Source organism: Anomaloglossus baeobatrachus (genome assembly GCF_048569485.1).
Source record: "Anomaloglossus baeobatrachus isolate aAnoBae1 chromosome 5 unlocalized genomic scaffold, aAnoBae1.hap1 SUPER_5_unloc_2, whole genome shotgun sequence".
Classification (NCBI taxonomy): domain Eukaryota; kingdom Metazoa; phylum Chordata; class Amphibia; order Anura; family Aromobatidae; genus Anomaloglossus; species Anomaloglossus baeobatrachus.
Window position 1 is genome coordinate 629,786 of NW_027441795.1, and position 22,937 is coordinate 652,722.

The 22,937-nt window shown below is 47.4% G+C and overlaps 1 protein-coding gene across 1 annotated transcript in view; it reads left to right on the plus strand.

Annotated features, from left to right (window-relative positions):
* Window positions 1-1,920: 1,920 nt before the first annotated feature.
* The window catches only part of LOC142258950 (uncharacterized), a 97,796-nt gene continuing 76,779 nt past the window's right edge, over window positions 1,921-22,937 (plus strand). Inside the window, exons 1-8 of the mRNA XM_075331502.1 lie at window positions 1,921-2,031; window positions 2,161-2,340; window positions 2,422-2,545; window positions 2,629-2,726; window positions 6,636-6,785; window positions 6,915-7,094; window positions 7,176-7,299; window positions 7,383-7,496. Of these exons, the coding sequence (XP_075187617.1) occupies window positions 1,954-2,031; window positions 2,161-2,340; window positions 2,422-2,545; window positions 2,629-2,726; window positions 6,636-6,785; window positions 6,915-7,094; window positions 7,176-7,299; window positions 7,383-7,496 (1,048 nt within the window). The 5' untranslated portion in view covers window positions 1,921-1,953. The remainder of the gene's footprint in view (window positions 2,032-2,160; window positions 2,341-2,421; window positions 2,546-2,628; window positions 2,727-6,635; window positions 6,786-6,914; window positions 7,095-7,175; window positions 7,300-7,382; window positions 7,497-22,937) is intronic.

A 22,937-nucleotide genomic window follows, 5' to 3' on the forward strand; every position in this document is an offset into this window, starting at 1 on the left:
ATATATCTAGTGTGCGGCTCTGCAGGTGGAGGTAGGTGCAGGGTATTATATATCTAGTGTGCGGCTCTGCAGGTGGAGGTAGGTGCAGGGTATTATATATCTAGTGTGCGGCTCTGCAGGTGGAGGTAGGTGCAGGGTATTATATATCTAGTGTGCGGCTCTGCAGGTGGAGGTAGGTGCAGGGTATTATATATCTAGTGTGCGGCTCTGCAGGTGGAGGTAGGTGCAGGGTATTATATATCTAGTGTGCGGCTCTGCAGGTGGAGGTAGGTGCAGGGTATTATATATCTAGTGTGCGGCTCTGCAGGAGGAGGTAGGTGCAGGGTATTATATATCTAGTGTGCGGCTCTGCAGGAGGAGGTAGGTGCAGGGTATTATATATCTAGTGTGCGGCTCTGCAGGAGGAGGTAGGTGCAGGGTATTATATATCTAGTGCGCGGCTCTGCAGGTGGAGGTAGGTGCAGGGTATTATATATCCAGTGTGCGGCTCTGCAGGTGGAGGTAGGTGCAGGGTATTATATATCTAGTGTGCGGCTCTGCAGGAGGAGGTAGGTGCAGGGTATTATATATCTAGTGTGCGGCTCTGCAGGTGGAGGTAGGTGCAGGGTATTATATATCTAGTGTGCGGCTCTGCAGGTGGAGGTAGGTGCAGGGTATTATATATCCAGTGTGCGGCTCTGCAGGTGGAGGTAGGTGCAGGGTATTATATATCTAGTGTGCGGCTCTGCAGGTGGAGGTAGGTGCAGGGTATTATATATCTAGTGTGCGGCTCTGCAGGTGGAGGTAGGTGCAGGGTATTATATATCTAGTGTGCGGCTCTGCAGGTGGAGGTAGGTGCAGGGTATTATATATCTAGTGTGCGGCTCTGCAGGTGGAGGTAGGTGCAGGGTATTATATATCTAGTGTGCGGCTCTGCAGGAGGAGGTAGGTGCAGGGTATTATATATCTAGTGTGCGGCTCTGCAGGTGGAGGTAGGTGCAGGGTATTATATATCTAGTGTGCGGCTCTGCAGGTGGAGGTAGGTGCAGGGTATTATATATCTAGTGTGCGGCTCTGCAGGTGGAGGTAGGTGCAGGGTATTATATATCTAGTGTGCGGCTCTGCAGGTGGAGGTAGGTGCAGGGTATTATATATCTAGTGTGCTGCTCTGCAGGTGGAGGTAGGTGCAGGGTATTATATATCTAGTGTGCGGCTCTGCAGGTGGAGGTAGGTGCAGGGTATTATATATCTAGTGTGCGGCTCTGCAGGTGGAGGTAGGTGCAGGGTATTATATATCTAGTGTGCGGCTCTGCAGGTGGAGGTAGGTGCAGGGTATTATATATCTAGTGTGCGGCTCTGCAGGTGGAGGTGTGTGGAGATTCCCCATTACTGGGACAGGCGGCATTAACCCCTTCAGCTTTGAGACTTTATTGGAGTTTTCCTCTCGCTGATTTCTATGAATCGTGAAGTTTTTTTCCTTTTCCTCTGATAGATACAAACGCCCCAACTATGAGAGGCCGGAAGTGAGGAAACCCGTCTGCCCTCGGTCCTCGCCCCCTTTCTGCCCTCAGTCCTCAGCCCCTTTCTCCCCTCGGTCCTCTGTCCCTTTCTGCCCTCAGTCCTCGGCCCCTTTCTGCCCTCGGTCCTCTGCCCCTTTCTGCCCTTGGTCATCGGCCCCTTCCTGCCCTCAGTCCTTGGCCCCTTTCTGACCTCGTCCCTCGTCCCCTTTCTGCCCTCGGTCCTCGGCTCCTTTCTTCCCTCGCTCCTCGGCCCCTTTCTGCCCCTACAGTATAATGTTCCCCCAGAATGTTCTCATTCTATGTTTTCCCTTATTATCTCCAGTAATTGTATTATTACAGCGGATTGTTTATGATGTTACATCGTCATCTTCTCCCCATTCAGGTCCCTACAATATTGGATCCTCTCAGTGGAGATCATCTATAGAAGAGAATTTTCCTGATTGACCCATCAAGGATGGAAAAGGAGAGGGATAAGATGGCGGAGAGGACATTACACCTCACCCCAGAGATCCTCTTCCGGCTTACTGGAGAGGTGAGAGATTCTGATGACGTCACATTACATCATTCTTATCTATGGGAATAACAGATGGACAGAACTGGAGAGGTGAGGACTCTGGAAATGTCTGGAGTGAGATTTATTACTGTGTCTCTCCATAACCAGGATTACACAGTAGTGAAGAAGACCTCTAGTGAGCGCTGTCAGGCCCCTGTGTCTGAGGGATGGGGAAGACCCCTGAGCCCAATCACGGGGCCTCCACCTCACCCCCCGATACATGAGGACATCAATGACCAGAAGATCCTAGAACTCACCTACAAGATGATTGAGCTGCTGACTGGAGAGGTGACACTGCTGGGAATGCTGGGACATTATACAGTAACGCTATGAAGGGATCGGGGGTGACGGTATCATTGTATGTGTCAGGTTCCTATAAGGTGTCAGGACGTCACCGTCTATTTCTCCATGGAGGAGTGGGAGTATTTAGAAGGACACAAAGATCTGTACAAGGACGTCATGATGGAGGTTCCCCAGCCCCTCACATCACCAGGTAATAGACAGGACTAAATACACACGGCCTATAATTATCTGTATGTAAGGAATGAATTCAGTCCCTGTATGTGTCTCCTCCAGGTCTATCCAGTAAGAGGACAACACCAGAGAGATGTCCCCGTCCTCTTCTCCCACAGGACTGTAAACAAGAAGACCCCGATGTTCCTCAGGATCATCAGGTAGATGGATAGAAGGTGCCATGAAATCTCCCTATGATGTGTACACGGCTGTGAAGGTCTTGTGCTCAGTCTTGTTTTATCCTCCAGTATTATATGTGTTATACTTGTGTAATGAGAGCGGTGGAGATGGCAGGATTAGGAGAGATAAGAGCTTCGATGATTCCTTTTAGTTCTCGTTTACACTACTGTATTTTCAGTGCTGTCCATAAAATAAGACAACGTCTCGCCCTCAGACCATTGTTATTGGATGTGGCGGTGCAGATGGGGATTTTTCTTTCTCACTGACTGAATCTGCGTGTGAGAATAATCCCAGCATCCTCTAGTGCCTTCTGTAAATCGGAGGAGACTCGTCCATTCAGGTCTGTGTCTGCACAAACCATCAGATTCCCACCAGCTCCACCATACAGCAGACATTGTGTTACGGGTACATTGCAGTTCTGTAATGGAGGAAGCTGTAAATGGTCTTGTAAATGATTAATAGCGGCTGTAAATACCGGATTGTATATGGATGACAAATAAGAAAAGACTTGTCCTAGTTTTCTGGATGAAGCTGTGATGATTCTTTATCCAGCCGTGTGATCCTGGCATTAGAGGCCGTTACATCCCAGGAAGAGAGGATTTATCTAGAAAGTGTAAAATCTTTCCCTTCCCTGAATATTTTTGCCTGCGGTCACATCCCGTCTGCCGGTATAACGGGCTCCGCACCACAAAACTTACATCTAACTCATCAATTCTGTTGGGTTTTTCTAAGTCACTTTTTTTATCTTCTTGTATTAATTAATGTTTTTTGTTCCAGATTCTTCATATTGGTCCAAGTGGATCATGAATTTTGTGCACAATAGAAGCGCTTTGTATTTTTCCCTTTGACCTGTGTTTTTGACTTTTTAGTGCAAAAAGTTTCATGTTTTCCTAAATTTTGACAAATTTGCACCAAAATATTTGGGCTACATAAAATATCTCTGGTGTGGACTGGAGAACATTTCTGACAAAATTTACTAGTTTTTAGGTTGAAGGTAGACATACCGTTCCTTGAAAAACTATTCACACCCGATGACCTTTTCCACATTTTTTCAGATTACAGCCACAAACAAATAGATTTTATTGGGGTTTTATGTCATACCAACACAAAGTAGCAAACATTTGTAAATATTTTAAGAAATATAACTCTGAAAATTGTGATATGCATTAGTATTCAGCCCCTGAGTGAATACTTTGCAGGAGCTCCTTTCACTACAATTACTGCTGCCAATCTCTTGGGGGATGTGTCTACCAGCTTTGCACATCTAGAGGTGAGATTTTTGCCCTTTTTACTTTATAAAGCCGCTCTATCTCAGGTAAATTGGATGAATTGCATCTGTGAAGCAATTTTCAATTCTTATGTTTTGCTTTTAAAAATATCCATTATTCTATAAAGACCAAATTTGTGGAGTTTATGACTTATAGTTGTCCTGTGGACAGATCTTCCCCCTGAGCTCTTGATCCCTCCTGCTTTTCCTCTGACCATAGGCCTCTTGGCTGCTTCTCTATAATTAGTGATCTCCTTGCTTGGGATGTCAGTTTAGGTGGACGGCCATGTCTTTGTCATTGTGCAGTTGTGCTATATGTGACAACTAAGCATCTGGAGATTTGTGTGAGGGGTGAACTGTTCTTAATTAGGCCAGATCTTTTGTTTCTTTGATTGCCAAATCAAGAGAAGTTAGCCATTGTTTAATATCAGACTGACTGGAGCCCTATTGCCTGTTAAATGTTGATTGCCTCAGCCTCTTTGACTATGTCAGTTAGAGCAATATTATGTAGTAGAATTGAACTGAACCAATGAGAGAACAGCCATCTCCCACCAATCCTGTAAGATACAGTACTCTGAAATGAGAACTGAGGGTATAAAAAGGGCTTTGCTCCTGTTTCCACATTCATTTTGCAGGACTTCAGCCTAAAATCCACATTTTCAGCTGGAGGATCACAGATGTGCTTCACTGCTCAATGCTGAGCCCACAATTGTGCCTGGAGAACCCAGGTTAGGATCATTCAGTTGCCTGGCTATATGCTGTATCTTGCTGTGCTCAGTCAGCTTTCTAAGCTTGCCGCTATCTCCTCTCTGTGGGTGCTCATCAAAAGCGAGGTGCTGCTGACTGGGATAGTTAGCCCAGGAAACCCCGAAATCGCAATGATTCTAATTCCATGCGAGCCAACGGTTGGGAGAGACTCTGTCGCTTGTACCATCTTGTGATCTTGCTGGAAATGTACAATACGTGTTTGCCTGTTGGTGAACCAGTAACATCTTACCAAGGTGTGGTTCCCTCATCCTGTGTTGTCAAAGAAGTGTTCTGCCCACAAGGAAGGAGTGCGGGCGTTCAGTGGGATGAGCCCTGGTCCGAGCAGTCTTTCTGAAGACAGCCTGGCCAGAGGACGACTGTACCCACTGACCCTCATGTCTCCACATTATACTCCTGCCATTTTTGGATGATTGATTGAAAAGTGCTTAGTGAGATGTTCAGAGCTTTTGCTATTTTTTTTTTTTATAACCAAACCCTGCTTTACTCTTCTCCACAAATTTATACCTGACTTGTCTGGTGGGTTCCTTGGTATTCAAGATGCTGTTTGATCCCTAATGTTCTCAAACAAAACTTGTGAAACCTTCACAAAACAGCTGTAGTTATACTGAGAATAAATGATACAGGTGACTCAGGTTACTAATTATGTGACCTCTGCAGGCAATTGGTCCCTCAGGGGCATCATACTACAAGGGACTGAATACAAATACACGTCACAATATTCAGATTTATATTTTTAAAATATTTAGCAAACCATCTATTATTTCCTTTACACTTCACAAATACTTGTTACTTAATGCTGGTATATTACATAAAATCCTAATAAAATACATTTACATTTGTGGGTGTAATGTAAAAATAAGTGCAACATTCCCAGGGTGTGAATACCTTTACAAGGGGCAAAATTCCTCCATGACTCTAAATATATCAGACTAGTTCCCTGGATCAATGTCCCATCACAAAATCTAGTACTGACAACCTGCCATAATATACTTTTTACAGAAGGCATCCAAGCCCGCCTTGAATTTTGTAGTCTATCAACATTTATCACATCATGTGTCGGAGAGTTCCATATTCTCACTGCTCTTACAGTAAAGAATCCCCATCTGTGATTATGATTGAACCTCCTTGTCATCATTGCAGGCCTCAGTTGTAAAAAGCTCATTAGAAATATCTCAGTAATGCCCCTGATATACTTGTACATTGTAATAAAATCGCCCCGTAGCCTTTGTGTTTCCAAAAATAACCCCAAGCTTGCTAACCTGTCCTCCTATTGCAGACCTTCCATTCCTTTAATGGTCGCTCTTCTCTGCACCCGCTCTAGTTCAGTTATGTCCTCCTCATTCACTGGAGCCCGAAATTGTGCAGTGTGGCTGCACTAGTGACTTGTATAGAGGCAAAACTGTTCTTTTCCGGAGCATCTGTGCCTCGTTCACTACATCCTATTATATTATCTGCCTTGGCAGCAGCTTCCTGGCACTGGTTGGTTTTCCCGTCCACCCACACAGCCACATCTTTTTCAGTGTCATTATTATGCAGTAATTTTGCAAATATTTAAAAAACAATTGCAGTTTAAAAATCAGCCCAAAAAATCTGGAAAACTAAAAACCTGCAAACAGATGAATATTATAAAATAGTCACGTGCCATACATATCAAGTAAAAGTCGCTTCTTAATATTATTGGATCAAGAATCTTCATTTCGGTTCCTGCAGCCCCAAAACCATGAATTATCTTCTCCTTCATGCCATACATGTTAGTGTTATTTCTGCAGCCAGTGATCGGATATAAAGTCTCCAGTAATTATATTACTATACAGGATTCTTTATGATGTTACATCGTCATCTTCTCCCCATTCAGGTCCCTACAATATCGAATCCTCTCAGTGGACATCTTCTATATAAGAGAATTCTCCTAATTACCCCATCAAGGATGGATATGGACAGGGACAAGATGGTGGAGAGGATATTACACCTCACCCTAGAGATCCTCTTCCGGCTTACTGGAGAGGTGAGAGATTCTGATGATGTCACATTACATCATTCTTATCTATGGGGATAACAGATGGACAGAACTGGAGAGGTGAGGACTCTGGAAATGTCTGGAGTGAGATTTATTACTGTGTCTCTCCATAACCAGGATTACACAGTAGTGAAGAAGACCTCTAGTGAGCGCTGTCAGGCCCCTGTGTCTGAGGGATGGGGAAGATCCCTGAGCCCAATCACTGGGCCTCCACCTCACCCCCCGATACATGAGGACATCAATGACCAGAAGATCCTAGAACTCACCTACAAGATGATTGAGCTGCTGACTGTAGAGGTGACACTGCTGGGAATGCTGGGACATTATACAGTAACGCTATGAAGGGATCGGGGGTGACGGTATCATTGTATGTGTCAGGTTCCTATAAGGTGTCAGGACGTCACCGTCTATTTCTCCATGGAGGAGTGGGAGTATTTAGAAGGACACAAAGATCTGTACAAGGACGTCATGATGGAGGTTCCCCAGCCCCTCACATCACCAGGTAATAGACAGGACTAAATACACACGGCCTATAATTATCTGTATGTAAGGAATGAATTCAGTCCCTGTATGTGTCTCCGCCAGTTCTATCCAGTAAGAGGACAACACCAGAGAGATGTCCCCGTCCTCTTCTCCCACAGGACTGTAACCAAGAAGACCCCGATGTTCCTCAGGATGTGTCTCCTCCAGCTCTATCCAGTAAGAGATATCTACTCATGTACTTGCTGCACTAATTTTGTGTTTACATTTTTAGGCTTTCTGCTCTGTTTTTTTTCAGCTGTATTTTCTTTGCTTCTGCTTCTTCTGCTGTTTGTTTCTAGTGTCTTCTCTATGTTGTTATGAAGGCAACTCAAAGACCTGCAGAGGGTTCATGAATACCCCGTTTCCCTAAAAATAAGACCTACCCTGAAAATAAGTCATAGGATGATTTTATGGGATTAAAAATAAGTTTTAGTTACAGTCAGGGCCCGCGTTGGGAGGTGTCAAACTGCACAATTTATCAAGAACCCCAGTCTCTTAGGGTCCCCATCAGTTGTATTCTGAGGTTGATTGTTTAAGGACCTTTGATGACTTCAAAGTCATGTGACATGATGTAACCAAAGGTCTCTTATTTGGAGGAGTCTAAACTGAACAGGACACAGGCTGGCATGAAGGACTGGCATCAGGGGAATGGGAGAGCAAACTGGGCAATTTCATAGGGCCCCCATTCTCCTAGGGACCTCAGTGTTTATATGCCAATTATAGGACTGCTTAAGGACCTTTTTGACATCATGGCATGTGACCAAAGGTCTCTTATTTGCAGGAGTCTACAGCTGAAAAGGAGACGGGTTGGTGTGTGTTAGTGTGTTAACCAGCTTTGACAAAATAGGCAGAGCTTGGCCAGAACAAGGGGGTGATGCCACCGCGTCTTTACATCTTAATAAACTGCAGTGTTCCCTATGCCAGAAATCTCACTACAGTGCCTGATGTCATTTTTCAGTGTACAGTAGCAATCTTGATGAATTGGGGCCCTGATGTTTATCTTCATAGACCGCAAGACCCTGCTACGGTTATAAAGCCTAAGGATAGGTCATCAATGTTACACACCTGGACAACCCATTTAAATATCCGGCATCGGTCTCTAACAGAGGCAGCTCTTAGCCTTTTAAACTTGTATGTCCATTTTTGACAGCATCATCAAAATGGAACTCACACATACCAACTCCTGTCTGCGCCCTGTGATGCGATTGCGGGACGCTGAAGAGTTACTAAGTTCCCCATCACTGCTGTATTGTTACTCTTCTCAAGCTGAAAATAGAAAGTTAATTACAACTAGAGATGAGCGAGTACTGTAATATTCGTAATCGCTATAATCGTAACGAGTACTTTGTAATATTCGTGTATTCGTTCTGAATAGTGAGTACAGTGCAAGTCAATGGGAAATGCGAATAATTTTCTGCTGGACCCAACAAAGAGGTCTGGGGGCCTGAGGAAAAGGATGAAAGGGATGGTAAAGTGATGAAACTGAATGGGGAGAGCCTGGAGGATATGCCTGCATGCATTTCTGACTCACATGTGGTTTCTGGGAACAAGGATGTCACAGTATTACGCCACTTTTACAGATGCACAAGAACACCTAACCTAAATTGCATTTTACAGGCCAGAAAGGTTGATAAACAGTTTTCCCTGCATAATCAATTGTATATAAGGCTAAATAAACCAGAGAAAACAAAAGTCCCCTTTAACTTTTGTTCACATGTATTGTTTTTGACTTTTTTTTCTTTTATAATTGGGAGGGGCCTGACATACATTTTGTAGGTCCCTGTGACATATATAATTTCTAGTTAGCTATTCCCAAGTACTTTACAAGGCCACCTAGAACACGTTTATTGGTATCTTGATCATTCACTTGAGAGGTCTCAAGTGGTCCTGTAACATACAGTGCAGACCAAAAGTTTGGACACACCTTCTCATTCAAAGAGTTTTGTTTATTTCATGACTCTGAAAATTGTAGATTCACATTGAAGGCATCAAAACTATGAATTAACACATGTGGAATGAAATACTTAATAAAAAAGTGTGAAACAACTGAAAATATGTCTTATATTCTAGGTTCTTCAAAGTAGCCACCTTTTTGCTTTGATTACTGCTTTGCACACTCTTGGCATTCTCTTGATGAGCTTCAAGAGGTAGTCACCAGAAATTGTTTTCCAACAGTCTTGAAGGAGTTCCCAGAGATGCTTAGCACTTGTTGGCCCTTTTGCCTTCATCTCGATTGGGTTCAGGTCTGGTGACTGTGGAGGCCAGGTCATCTGGTGTAGCACCCCATCACTCTCCTTCTTAGTTAAATAGCCTTTAAGCAGCCTGGAGGTGTGTTTGGGGTCATTGTCCTATCCAATCTACAATTTTCAGAGTCATAAAAATAAAGAAAACTCTTTGAATGAGAAAGTGTGTCCGAACTTTTGGTCTGTACTGTACGTCTTGGAGGGACTCCTGTACATTTGGGCGGTCCCTCCCTCATTGAGACTCAGATGATTGAATACATATTCCATAGCAGTTTACAATGTGCCCATTGTAGCGTTGGGCTTTACCCTCCTCCTCCTTCATTTCATTCTGCGGCCCTCAATTCAAGTTTTCAGAGGGCCTGCAGGTGTCAAGAAAGCTGAGTTTGGTGAGGGCCCTGAGGTGGCCCAGTAACATACTTTTGGGAGGGACTGTGCTCACTTATACATTTAGGCAGTCCCTCCCCCATTGAGACTCATATGATGGAATACATATTCCATAGCAGTTTACAATGTGCCTATTGTGGCACTGGGCTTTACCATCCTCCTCAAATTTGCCGGTCTGGAATGTGAACGTGTGTAAGCCAGAATAGCGAGAGCAGATACTGTCTTGGATGGCAGACAACAAGGTTTCTTTGCATTTTTCAAGCAGCAACAAATCTTCCATGACCACACAGTCTACTGTGGATACACAGAAGGGTGGCCCATCCAATCTTCAACCTGGTTCTCCTTCCTCCCCCCCATCATCAGTCACATGAGACATATTACCCCTAGCTTGGCCACTCTGAGGACCTGTTTTGTACATATCCTTTGGTTGCCTCTGGCCTCTCACCGTGCAGCATTGAAGAGTGACGGGAGAAGGTGGCGTGCGTTGATGCGCAAGTATTTGAGGACCTACAGCCAGAAGAAAGCCACTTTGAGGAACTTGATTTACTGTCTCCAGAGGTGGAGGCTGCTGATAAGACACAGTTTCCATCAGGTCCGCCTACAATCTCAACTGTGAAGGAAAATGAGATGGAAGATGAGGTGGTCGATGATGAGTCCACTGATCCAACCAGGACCGTTGACATACATAGCCAGCACAGCAACACAAAGGAAGATGGATATGTCCACCAACACAGGCACCAAGGGGTAGTGGTTTGCCCAGAGTGAGAACTTGGTCAACTGTTCCGAACTGCACCCCCACTGTGGACCAAATCAGGGCAAGGAGGCCTTCAGCCGCTGTTTGGAAGTTTTTTTTCTGAAAGTCCTTCAGAGAAAAACATTGTAATCTGTAGCATCTGCCATCCAAGTTGAGCAGAGGCCAGGGCAAAGGCAACCTGAGCACCACCAGTGTGCAGACCCACATGGCAGCCAAGCACCCCAGTAATAATAATAATAATATTTTTTCCTATAGCGTCAATATATTCTGCAGCGCAATTCAGAGGCACATATCTAAGCAGGTAACAGTTATGAAAAATACAATAATTATAGCAAAAAACAAAAAAACAACCCTGCTGATGAGAGCTTAGATCTACAATGAAGTGGTAGAAGAGACAAGGTACAGGTGCTCATTTCCAATGACAATCCAGCCATCTCAAAGAAATGGATGATAGATAAAGGTTGCCTGAACCAGTCAGCCAATCTTTGAGATACTTTTGGGTGGAGTTTGATAGAGAGTTATGTTGTGAGAAGTCGTGGATGGACTATTAGGAGTGTGATAGTGTAAGGGGTGGGCAGACCCCTTACAAGGAGGTGCAGTGTTTCCCCCTGAAAATACCCCCGCTGGGGTAGACAAAGCTGTTGATGTTTTATGTTGATGTTTTATTGTAATTGCACTGTATAGCTGGGTTTCCCCTAGTGGCCGGGTGGGACGGCTGTCCCCATAGAAACTGTACAGGAGGGAGGAGGAGCCGGCAGCTTAGGGGAAAAGGGAGGGGTGTGTGTGTTGAAGGCAGTTGATTCCGGGACGGGGTAGAAGGAACAGCCAGGGGCAGAGTGTGGAGCTGAGTGGGCAGGAAGAACGAAGGGAAGGAGAGAAGAAGTGTCCTCAATGGTGAAGCAGAATTGGTGTGGGTCCAGTCTGTGATAGCCTGAGTGGGAGCCTAGGTGAAGTGGAGTAGCCGGGCACATCCCCACTAGAGGAGACAACAAGGAAAGATTTCCCCGGACAGGAATTGTGACCGTGCGCTACAAAATCCGTGCATTGAGCTGTCTGTGAAACTCTGTGCAATAAAGATGTCGTTTGGTTTATCTGATCCCTGCCTGAAGAGTCTTCCTGCGGCTGATAGTATGCTCTTTTCCATCACACTCTGCCCCACAGAACAATCCCCTGTCCCAATAGTGACGGCGGGGCCGGGGGTTGGCCTGATACGTGAAGGGGCCACGACTACAACCCCCGAGGCACCCCCGGCACCCCGTTACATGTGGCGTAGTCGGCAGGATCCGGATTATTGGCGAAGGGTCCCGATTCCATGGTGGGAAGAACAAGTGGTGCCTAAGGCGTTGGACCGGGCACAAGATGGCGGCAAGATGGCCGCCGTCTGCACGAACACAGTAAGCGCGCGAAGAATTGGCGCCAAAAGAAAAGCCTGGGGCTGGCCGGTGAAGAAAAAGAAGTGCGGAGTGCGCCGCTCAAAGAGGGGAGGTGCTGGCCCCAGGATGCTGATGAAGACATGTGAAGTGGGTGGCGTTACAGGAAAAAAAAGAAGAGCCGCCTCGGCCGGGTCGATTTGATGTGCGAGACTGGGGGTGGAGTGTATCCAAGAACGGGAAAAGAAGGCCCGCCTCCACCTTCCCCAGCATCTCCACCTGCCCCGGCGCCATTGCAAGAAACGCCAACCCAGAGACCGACTCCGAGCGAGATGGAGACCCCCGAGAAAACAGCATGCTGCAGTGGGCGCGCTGGTAGCAACCAGCCTGGGGAGAGGACGCCCGAAGCAGACTGCGGCCGCGGAAGGACTTACCCTTAACCTACCGGCTGTGCCAGGAGGACCGGAACGGCCCACAAAAGTAACATGGGTCACTTCCTGGGATGCCGCGACCGGTGAGACCTCGACTGAAGTCCGGGCCACCTACAAGGCGCAGCTACGGCCGGGAAGCGAAGTCCTGGGAGCACCACTCCAGTGTCCGGAGGTGTTCCCGCCAGTCGAGGTGGGACCTCCAACCCACACAGCAGTTCCGGCCCCGGAAGAGCAACATGCCCGGGAGCTAGAGGAAGATGAGTGGGGATTCTTTTGGGAGCCGGTAAAGCCGACGCCCCTGACTCAGCGAAAGTCCCCACCGCCTGAACCCGATCCGGTGCAGGAAAGGTTACTGGCCGAGACCGTGCCCCGCGAGATGATGGCCGGTCCCCTTAGCGACGAGTTTGATCGGCAGTGCACCGTTGGCACCGTGGTCAAGTTCAATCAGGCGGAGGACTATGGATTCATTGAGGACGAAGAGACCGGTGACCATTTCTTCTACAACCGGGTTAACCTGGACACTGAGGGTTTACCACAACGCCTCCATACGCTGTACCCGGGAGAAAAGGTGAAGTTCCGGAGAGAAGTGGGATGCCGGGGCCTATTTGCGGTAGGAGTGACCCGGATGCCCACTGCACAAGAGGCCGCACAGTGGCAGCAAGAGATCGAATGGGAAGAGTGCCAATACCGGAGACGTACCCAACAGAGACCGGTGCTGGCTGAGATTTCCCGGCCGAGAAACACGCTGGCGGTGTCGCCAGAAGTCATGACAGGACTGAGTGCTGACCCAGAAAAGGGGACACCGGCGGTGTTAGCGATCCACCAGAGCATGGTCACACACCCGGTGATCGTCGTGGGTAGTCCCCAGCCGTCCTGTTCAGCGACCCCGTCACCCCCGTCGGGGGTTGAAGAGGCAAAACCGGAGACAGAGGCGCCAGAACCACCAGTCAACTACGAACCGTTCCGGAGGTTGTGCCGCTTGCCAGGTCAGTCCCTTTCCGATTATGTGAGGGCTCAGCGGGCCGAATGGCAGCGCGCTTACCACCCCGTGTGACCCGTAATGACCGGAGGTAATGGACCTGTTCGTGTTGAGTACCGGCATTGTTAAAAGAGCCGGAAAAAGTTCCACAGTTTGTAACCATGTTTAAGCTACCGAGCCCGGAAGGAGCCTGATGCTGGACTGAGCCAGGGGCTCCCTCTGTGTTGTTAACGGAGACTTTACTGTTTGTACTCCTACCTACAAAGACCGGGAGTGCTGTGAAAGCCTCCGGGCAGAAGACCAGCCAAGACCGGGAGTGCTGTAACGGCCTCCGGGCACACTGTCTACAAAGACCGGGAGCTCCCAGGAGGGACTCCGGGCGCAGAACTTGTGCGCTCAGTGGTTGACTTTGTTTATGAAGGTTTTAAAGTTTTATCCAAAGTTTTCCTTGCTGCTAAATTGTGTTTTACAGGTTCGAGCCTTGCCGGGAGGCTTACGCAGAAAGAGGGGAGGAATGTAAGGGGTGGGCAGACCCCTTACAAGGAGGTGCAGTGTTTCCCCTTGAAAATACCCCCGCTGGGGTAGACAAAGCTGTTGATGTTTTATGTTGATGTTTTATTGTAATTGCACTGTATAGCTGGGCTTCCCCTAGTGGCTGGGTGGGACGGCTGTCCCCATAGAAACTGTACAGGAGGGAGGAGGAGCCAGCAGCTTAGGGGCAAAGGGAGTGGTGTGTGTGTTGAAGGCAGTTGATTCCGGGACGGGGGAGAAGGAACAGCCAGGGGCAGAGTGTGGAGCTGAGTGGGCAGGAAGAACGAAGGGAAGGAGAGAAGAAGTGTCCTCAATGGTGAAGCAGAATTGGTGTGGGTCCAGTCTGTGATAGCCGGAGTGGGAGCCTAGGTGAAGTGGAGTAGCCGGGCACATCCCCACTAGAGGAGACAACAAGGAAAGATTTCCCCGGACAGGAATTGTGACCGTGCGCTACAAAATCCGTGCATTGAGCTGTCTGTGAAACTCTGTGCAATAAAGATGTTGTTTGGTTTATCTGATCCCTGCCTGAAGAGTCTTCCTGCGGCTGATAGTATGCTCTTTTCCATCACACTCTGCCCCACAGAACAATCCCCTGTCCCAATAGTGACGGCGGGGCCGGGGGTTGGCCTGATACGTGAAGGGGCCACGACTACAACCCCCGAGGCACCCCCGGCACCCCCGGCACCCCGTTACAATAGGCCACCCTAAAAAACTGCGTTTTTAGAAAACGTCTGAAGCTGAGTAAGTTGTGGTTCGTCCTGGTTTCTTGGGTCGGAGCATTCCAGAGGATTAGTGCAATTCGGGAGAAGTCTTGGATCTGGGAGTGTGAGGTTTGGATTAGTGTGGATGTTAGTCAAAAATTGTTTGCGGAGCATAGAGAACGGGTGGGGTGATAGACAGAGAGGAGGGTGGAGATGTAGGGGGGTGCCGCACTGTGGAGAGCTTTATGGGTGAGAACAAGCAGTTTGAATTGGATCCTGTGATATATGGACAGCCAGTGCAATGACTGGCACAGAACAGAAGCATCTGAGTAACGGTTAGCCAGGTAAGTGACCCTGGCTGCAGCATGAAGGATGGACTGTAGAGGAGAGAGTCTAGTTAGGGGAAGACCGATTAATAGAGAATTGCAGTAGTCAAGGCAGGAGTGGATCAGGGCCACAGTATGGGTTTTTGTAGTTTCCATGGTAAGAAAGGAGCGGATTTTAGAGATGTGCTTGAGTTGCAAGCGACAGGAGCGGCCAAGAGATTGTCTGTAGGAGGTGAAGGAGAGATCGGTGTTGAGCATAACCCCCAGACAGTGAGTCTGCTGCCTAGGAGTTATCGTGGTACCACACACAGAGAGGGGAGGTTAGAAGATGGAGGGAATAGAAGTAGTTCAGTTTTGGAAAGTGAAGTTTCAAATAATAAGCAGAAATGACATTGGAAACTGCAGACAGACAGTAGGTGGGCAGAACACCAGGGTACTAAATTTGTGTCTGCGGGTCAAACCACTGCCATGTCACCTGTGCTACGTCCTTCACAACCTGCTGTCCAGGAAGCAGGCACTCATACATCCTGTCCACAATCTGTGATTGCACAGACACAGTAAACATTAACCACATCCACTTCCTTGTCCCAGCGAAGTGTCCAGTTGTCCGTGCCTGAGAGCTTTGAAAAGAAGCGTAAATACACAGCCACGCACCCACAGGCACAAAACCTAAACTCACACATTGCCAAATATCTAGCCATGGAGTTGTTGCCTTTTAGGTTTGTGGGAACGCAGTGTTTCCGTCATCTCTAGGCTGTGGCTGCCCCAAGATACGGTGTTCCCAGCCCCCACTATTTTGCCCGGTGTGCCGTCCCTTCGTTACACAAGTACGTGTTTAAATAATCTCAACCGTGCTCTGACCAACGCCGTAACCGGGAAGGTCCACCTAACAACAAACACGTAGACAAGTTGTTGTGGACACGGATGATAAATATCTGTCACGGCACACTGGGTGAACCTGGTGGAGGCTGGGATAGAGTCACAAACTGTAACATCACACATTCTACACATGCCAAGAATAGCGAGCCCAACTTCTACCAGTGTTTCCGCCTCATCATATGCCACTTCCTATCTCCCCTTCTCCTGCTCCTGCTCCTCATGTACCGTACTATTCTGCGAATAGTAACGAATACACTCGCTCATCACTAATTACAACAATCAGTAAACGCTGTAAAGAGAAAAATTGATGAAAATGCCAGATGTGCTTTTTATGGTCACTACTCCTCCCTGATCAGTCGCGCAGCAGCAGGAACTGGGGAATGGATCGGATACAGGTGAATTGTCACATAGGAACTAATAATTATTTATTACATGTGGCTTTAATTATTTTATTTTTGTCTTTGAAAAAAAACAACCTCTTTGAAATTGTCTATGTTGTGGATCAATGTAACAAGGAGATTTTGCAGGTTTGGCGAACTGTTATGGCGGTGTCAGGATCTGTTGAAACTACACTTTGCCTGCTAACTTCTCTGATGTCTGTGTTGTAGCGCAGGGAGACTCAGGCACTACAGCCTTAAGTAGGCTAGCAAGAGTTAATCTCTGCTGGGCTGCTTGTTAATGTCTTTGATTACATGCTGTAGGGGAGCCAGTATCATTCGCTCCCCTCCTGTATATGCTGGCTGGACTATTTCATTAATGCCATTTATAGTTTACCTATACTGGTCTGGTGAGGTGTTGTGATCCAGACTTACGGATAGTTGTTGTGCATTATTACTATGAGCTGTTGTGGTGTTAACCCTTGTTGTCTTTTTGTTGTTGCCTTCTTGCTCCTGCTTTTCTCCTTAGTCTCTCACTGTTTTTTTCTGTGAGCTTGCAGTGTGTCTGAATTTTGTTTTTTCCATCTGTCTTAATCTGTTTCCATTATACTCCTGCCCCTTCCTTCACTGGGGGATAACAGATTAGATCTGGTCAGGAGAATAGTAAGGCACAAGACTAGAGTTGAGCACGGTTCGTGGTTCGAATGATTTTGGGGGGTGTTCTAGATCGAACTAGAACTCGAGCTTTTTGCTAAAAGCTCGATAGCTCGAGTTCCGTTCGAGAACGGTTCTAGCAGCAAAAAGCCAAGTTAATTAATAGCTGGCTTTTCGCTGTAATAGTGTAAGTCACTCTGTGACTCACACTATTATGAAATTTCATCATATAGTGTGCGGGGACAACGCGTTCAGATCACTGCTGCTGGGATAATGGCGATCGCCATTTTTTTTTTCTTTTTTTTCTGTTCTTCCTTCCCTAAGCGCGCGCGTAGTGGGGCGGGCCAGCATGTCAGCCAATCCCAGACACACACACAGCTAAGTGGACTTTTTGCCAGAGAAGCAATGGCATGTGTCATAGGATGTCCATGTCACATGTCCCTGCATTATAAATACGGGCATCTGACCGTCAGGACACCATTATCTGCCTTCTGCTTCTGCCGATCCTGCTGTGTACGCTCTACACACAGCGCTATACAGAATAGGGATGGAAGTTTCTTTCAGCCCTTTTAAGGGCTAATTACAGCTGGCTCAGAGCCATAGGTGACAGTCAGGTCCGTGGAAACAGTTTTTAACAGCTACAGATAAGAGCGTCTGTGTAGCTAAGCTCATGGACTTCCTTGCTGCATTTCACCATTAGGAGGGATAGAAAGTGAGGCTTCCTTTCCTCTATACTGACCCACAACCCGGCCACTGTACCCTCCTGCCCTTTTTAGCAAAGCCATTTTAATTGCAGAGTGCTGCCAGTTAGTGCCATCCAAAGAGTGGCTGCTGTCCTCCATTATTGTGGCACTTGTGCCACGCAAGTCCTAGCACCTCTGCATTCTCCCCTCCTGCACATTTTTGCAAAGCCATTTTAATTGAAAAGAGTGCTGCCAGTTAGTGGCATCCAAAAAGTGGCTGTTGGACTTCATTAGTGTCCCACTGTTGCCAAGCTATTTCTATCACCTCTGCATTGCACCCTCAAACGCATTGTTACTAAGCCATTATAATAGCAAACACTGAGGAAACTTAGTGGCATCCTAAAAGTGGCTGTTGGACTTCATTAGTGTCCCACTGGTGCCAAGCTATTTCCAGCACCTCTGCATTGCACCCTCAAACTCATTTTTACTAAGCTATTAGAATAGCAAACTGTGCTGCCAGTTTAAGGGCCATGGTTGCATTGTTGGGGATAGTTATTGTTGTTTATTCTGCTGTCAATAAAGGTAGACCACCGCTGCAATCTACACCACCTCTCAATTTTTACTACCACATTTTAAGTGCACAATCTTGTCTCAATCAAAATGAGTGGCAAAATGACAGATGCTGGTGGAAAGGTGAACAGGCGTGTTGGAAAAGGATAAAAGTTTGTGTCCGTGGGGAAGGTGGCAAAGCTCCATTAACATCTGCTGAAGATAGGCCATCTTCCAGCAAAAGTAAGATGTTCACTACTTTCCGTGGACAATCCGATGTGCTCCCTTTTTTACGGACACGAAGAACTGGAACAAAGGTAGATGTTGCCCAAAAAAGAAAATGCTTGAATGGATCTCAAGTAGTCGAACAAGTGCCCTCTCCTCCACCTCAACTACCGCATCCAAAAATCACCAGTCCTCTGAGTTGTCATCCCAATCACACTTGCTTTCTCCCAGCTCTCAAGTCTCCATCCGCCCTGCACAGTATGGTGGAACAGAGATGGCTGAGTCTGCAGAGCTGTTCAGTCACACTATAGCCTGGGAATCAGAGGTCTGCTCCCAAGCTACAGTGAGTACAGACCAGGAAATGGTCTGCAGTGATGCCCAGAACCTGTGTGACTCATATTCAGGCCGTGAGGAACACATTTCTGAGCATAATGTTGATCCTTATTCACAAACTGTAACACCTGTTGTTATAGACCATGAGGAACATACTGATGACGATGAGACGCAGATACCAGATTGGGATGACAACTTAAATATTCGGTCAGGGCAGGAAGCGGATCGGTCTGAGGGTGAGGGGAGTGCAAACACAACAATTGATGAGGAAGTTCTAGATCCCACCTACTGTCAACCCACAGTCAGGCACTCGAGGAGGTCAACAGAGGCGGTGGAGGAGGATGCAACTGACGACGAAGTTACCTTGCGCCTTCCTGGACAGAGGAGGAGTACTGGTAGCACATCTACAACTGCATCCTCAGCCACCACTCTGCCTCTGAGCACTAGTCGGGGGGGCTCAGCAGGTCGCATGCCCTCTAAGCCTTGCCTAACCTGGTCTTTTTTTGACCTTGCAAGGGATCGCCTAAATCATGTGATCTGTAAAATTTGTCGGGAATCTGTTAGTAGAGGCCAAAACATCAGCAGTTTGACAATTTCTTCCATGAATCGTCACATGAATAAATATCATATGTCCCAGTGGGAAGCTCACCATGCTGCAATGCGGCCTAGCGGAGCGGACCATCCACCGCCTGCCCCTTCCAGTGCATCCGGGCGCTCTTCATCTTCTAGGACTGTGGGGACAGCTGTCACACCTGGTTTTCCACACACAACTTCCACCAAAGTAACCGCAACAGGCACTTTGCTTGGTAGGTTGTCAGTTGGTTTGGAAGGGGAAACAAGTGCATGTGTACAGCTCTCTCAGACATCGATAGCACCAACGTTGGATGAAGGCAACATCATGTCTACGCCTGCACTTTCCTCACAAACCTGCATTTTTCCAGGGACACCCTACTCAACACCGTCTACACACAGCAGCCAGATCTCTGTCCCTCAGATGTGGACAAATAAAAGGCCATTTCCTGCGACCCATGACAAAGCTAAGAGGTTGACTTTATCCCTCTGTAAGCTCTTGGCTACCGAAATGCTGCCTTTCCGCCTGGTGGACACACAGGATTTTAGAGACCTTATGTCTGTCGCTGTGCCCCAGTACCAGATGCCCAGTCGCCACTACTTCTCTAAGAAAGGTGTGCCTGCGCTACACCAGCATATCGCACACAACATCACCGCTTCCTTGAGAAACTCTGTGTGTGAACGGGTGCATTTCACCACCGATACTTGGACCAGTAAGCATGGACAGGGACGTTACATGTCGCTGACTGGGCACTGGGTAACTATGGTGATAGATGGTGAAGGGTCTGCTGCACAAGTCTTGCCGTCCCCACGACTTGTGTGTCAATCCTCTGTCTGTCTAAGTTCCTCCACTGCTTCTGCCTCCTCAACCTTGTCTGGGTCCTCCACCTCCGCCCCAAACCTGCCTGGTCAGGCCACCAGCGTTGTAACTGCGCAGAAGGAATCACGCACCCCTCATTACTATGCTGGCAGCAGAGCGCAATGGCATCAGGTGGTCTTTATCTTGAAATGTCTTGAAAATAAGAGTCACACAGCGGCTGAGTTGTGGGCAGCTCTGGAGACTGAGTTTGGTAAATGGTTGTCTCCACTCAACCTGTAGCCTGGTAAGGCAGTGTGTGACAATGCTGCAAACCTGGGTGCGGCCCTTCGCCTGGGCAAGGTGAAACACGTGCCTTGTATGGCTCACGTGTTGAACCTTGTTGTCCAGCAATTTTTAACACACTATCCCGGCCTAGATGGCCTTCTGAACAGGGCACGAAAACTGTCTACTCACTACCGCCGTTCAACCGCCGCAGCTGAGCAACTTGCATCGCTCCAGAAGTCTTTCGGCCTGCCGGTTCATCGCCTGAAATGCGATGTGCCGACACGCTGGAATTAGACTCTCCACATGTTACAGCGACTGTGGCAGCACTGCCAAGCCCTGGTGCAATACGTTATGACGTATAGCCTGGGCCAACGAGATGCAGAGGTGGGGAAGATCACCCTGATGGAGTGGTCACAGATCAAGGACCTATTCACCCTTCTGCACAGTTTCGACATGGCGACGAATATGTTTAGCGCTGACAATGCCATTATCAGCATGACAATTCCAGTCATTTACATGCTGGAGCACACGCTAAACACTATTCGGACTCAGGGGGTGGGACAACAGGAAGGGGAGGAACTACAGGAGGATTCATATGCGCAAGAGACAACAACATCACCAAGGTCCAGATGTTCATCATCACCAAGGCGGCAGGCATGGGACCATGGGGGACAGGGATCAACAAGGGCGCATGGTAGCAAGCGAAATGTTGAGGAAGGTGCAGGAGAACATGAAGAAATGGAGGACGAACTGTACATGGACATGGAAGACTCAGCGGATGAGGGAGACCTTGGTCAAATTTCAGTTAAAAGAGGTTGGGGGGAGATGTCAGAGGAAAAAAGAATAGTTAGCACCTCTATGCCACAAACACAGCGTGGACTTGGTCCGCATGGCTGCGCCAGACACATGAGCGCCTTCTTGCTGCACTACCTCCAACATGACCCTCATATTGTCAAAATTAGAAGTGATGATGAGTACTGGCTTGCCACACTATTAGATCCCCGGTACAAGTCCAAATTTTGTGACATAATTCCAGCCATAGAAAGGGATGCACGTATGCAGGAGTATCAGCAAAAGCTGTTACTCGATCTTAACTTGGCTTTTCCACCAAACACCCGTGGTGCACGGAGTGAATCTCCCAGTTGTAACTCGACAAACATGGGATGGTCTCGTCATCTTCAACAGTCTACCCATACCAGTAGCACCGTATCTGGTGCTGGTAACAGCAATTTTATTGAATCTTTTCATAATTTTTTTAGACCATCCTTTGCAAGGCCACCAGAGACAACAAGTCTGACACATAGTCAACAGCTGGAGAGGATGATACAGGAGTATCACCAAATGAACATCGATGCCATGACTTTGCAAATGGAGCCTTGCTCATTTAGGGCTTCAAAATGAACAAGTCATGGATCCACAAGGAATTTACTTCCCCTGTGTCATCCTGGGGAGAGTAAATGCTTGTGTATTTTGAATGTGCTTGATGCAAATCCACCTGTGAAGTGTACAACTGGGGCACAAGTGCTGCCACTGAAGGGGTATCTGTTTGGCCCAATTTTTGGAAAAAAGGGAGACTCCGCTTGGAGTAACCCTTGCTTGCTGTGCTTCTAAAAATGATCCAAGATGAACAGATCTGGGATCAGTAAAGACTTTGCTACCTACCCCGGTGTCACCCTGGGGACGGTTAAGGATGGCGTATTTTTGAATGTGCTTGATGCAAATCCACCTGTGAAGTGTACAACTGGGGCACAAGTGCTGCCACTGAAGGGGTATCTGTGTGGCCCAATTTTTGGAAAAAAGGGAGACTCCGCTTGGAGTAACCCTTGCTTGCTGTGTTTTTAAAAAGGAGCCAAGATGAACAAGTCATGGTTCAGCAAAGACTTTGCTACCTACCCCGGTGTCATCCTGGGGAGAGTAAATGCTTGTGTATTTTTGAATGTGCTTGATGCAAATCTACCTGTGAAGTGTACATCTGGGGCACAAATGCTGCCACTGAAGGGGTGGGTCTCTGTGTGGCCAAATTTTTGGAAAAAAGGGAGACTCCGCTTGGAGTCCCCTTGCGGTGTTTTGCATGATTTTAGAAGGGCATGCCATGCCTATATCTGTGTCTCATCCTCCTATTCCTCGTCAAGCTGTTTTGTTTTCGCATGAGAATTTGTTCTTGTCACTTTCCCATGTGTTTGTGTTGTGTTGTGAGTTTTGTCACCTTTTGGACACCTTTGAGGGTGTTTTCTAGGTGTTTTTATATGTTTGTGATTACCTCCCATTGTTTCCTATGGGGTTCGAGTGGTTCGCCGAACCGGTTCGCCGAACCGAACGCGAACCAGACCTCGATTCGGCGAACCGAACTCGAGCCGAACCACGCCCGTTTCGCTCATCTCTACACAAGACTCTGGCATCTCTACTTTCAGGGGTAATTCAGAGGTTAGGGATAGCCTAAGGTCTCCTAGCATGAGCGACAGTATAGGAGCCCCCTGTCCCTTGTTATCCTGCAGTAACATTGTGATAGTCACTCAGATTATTTACTGTTTGACATTTAAGAGAA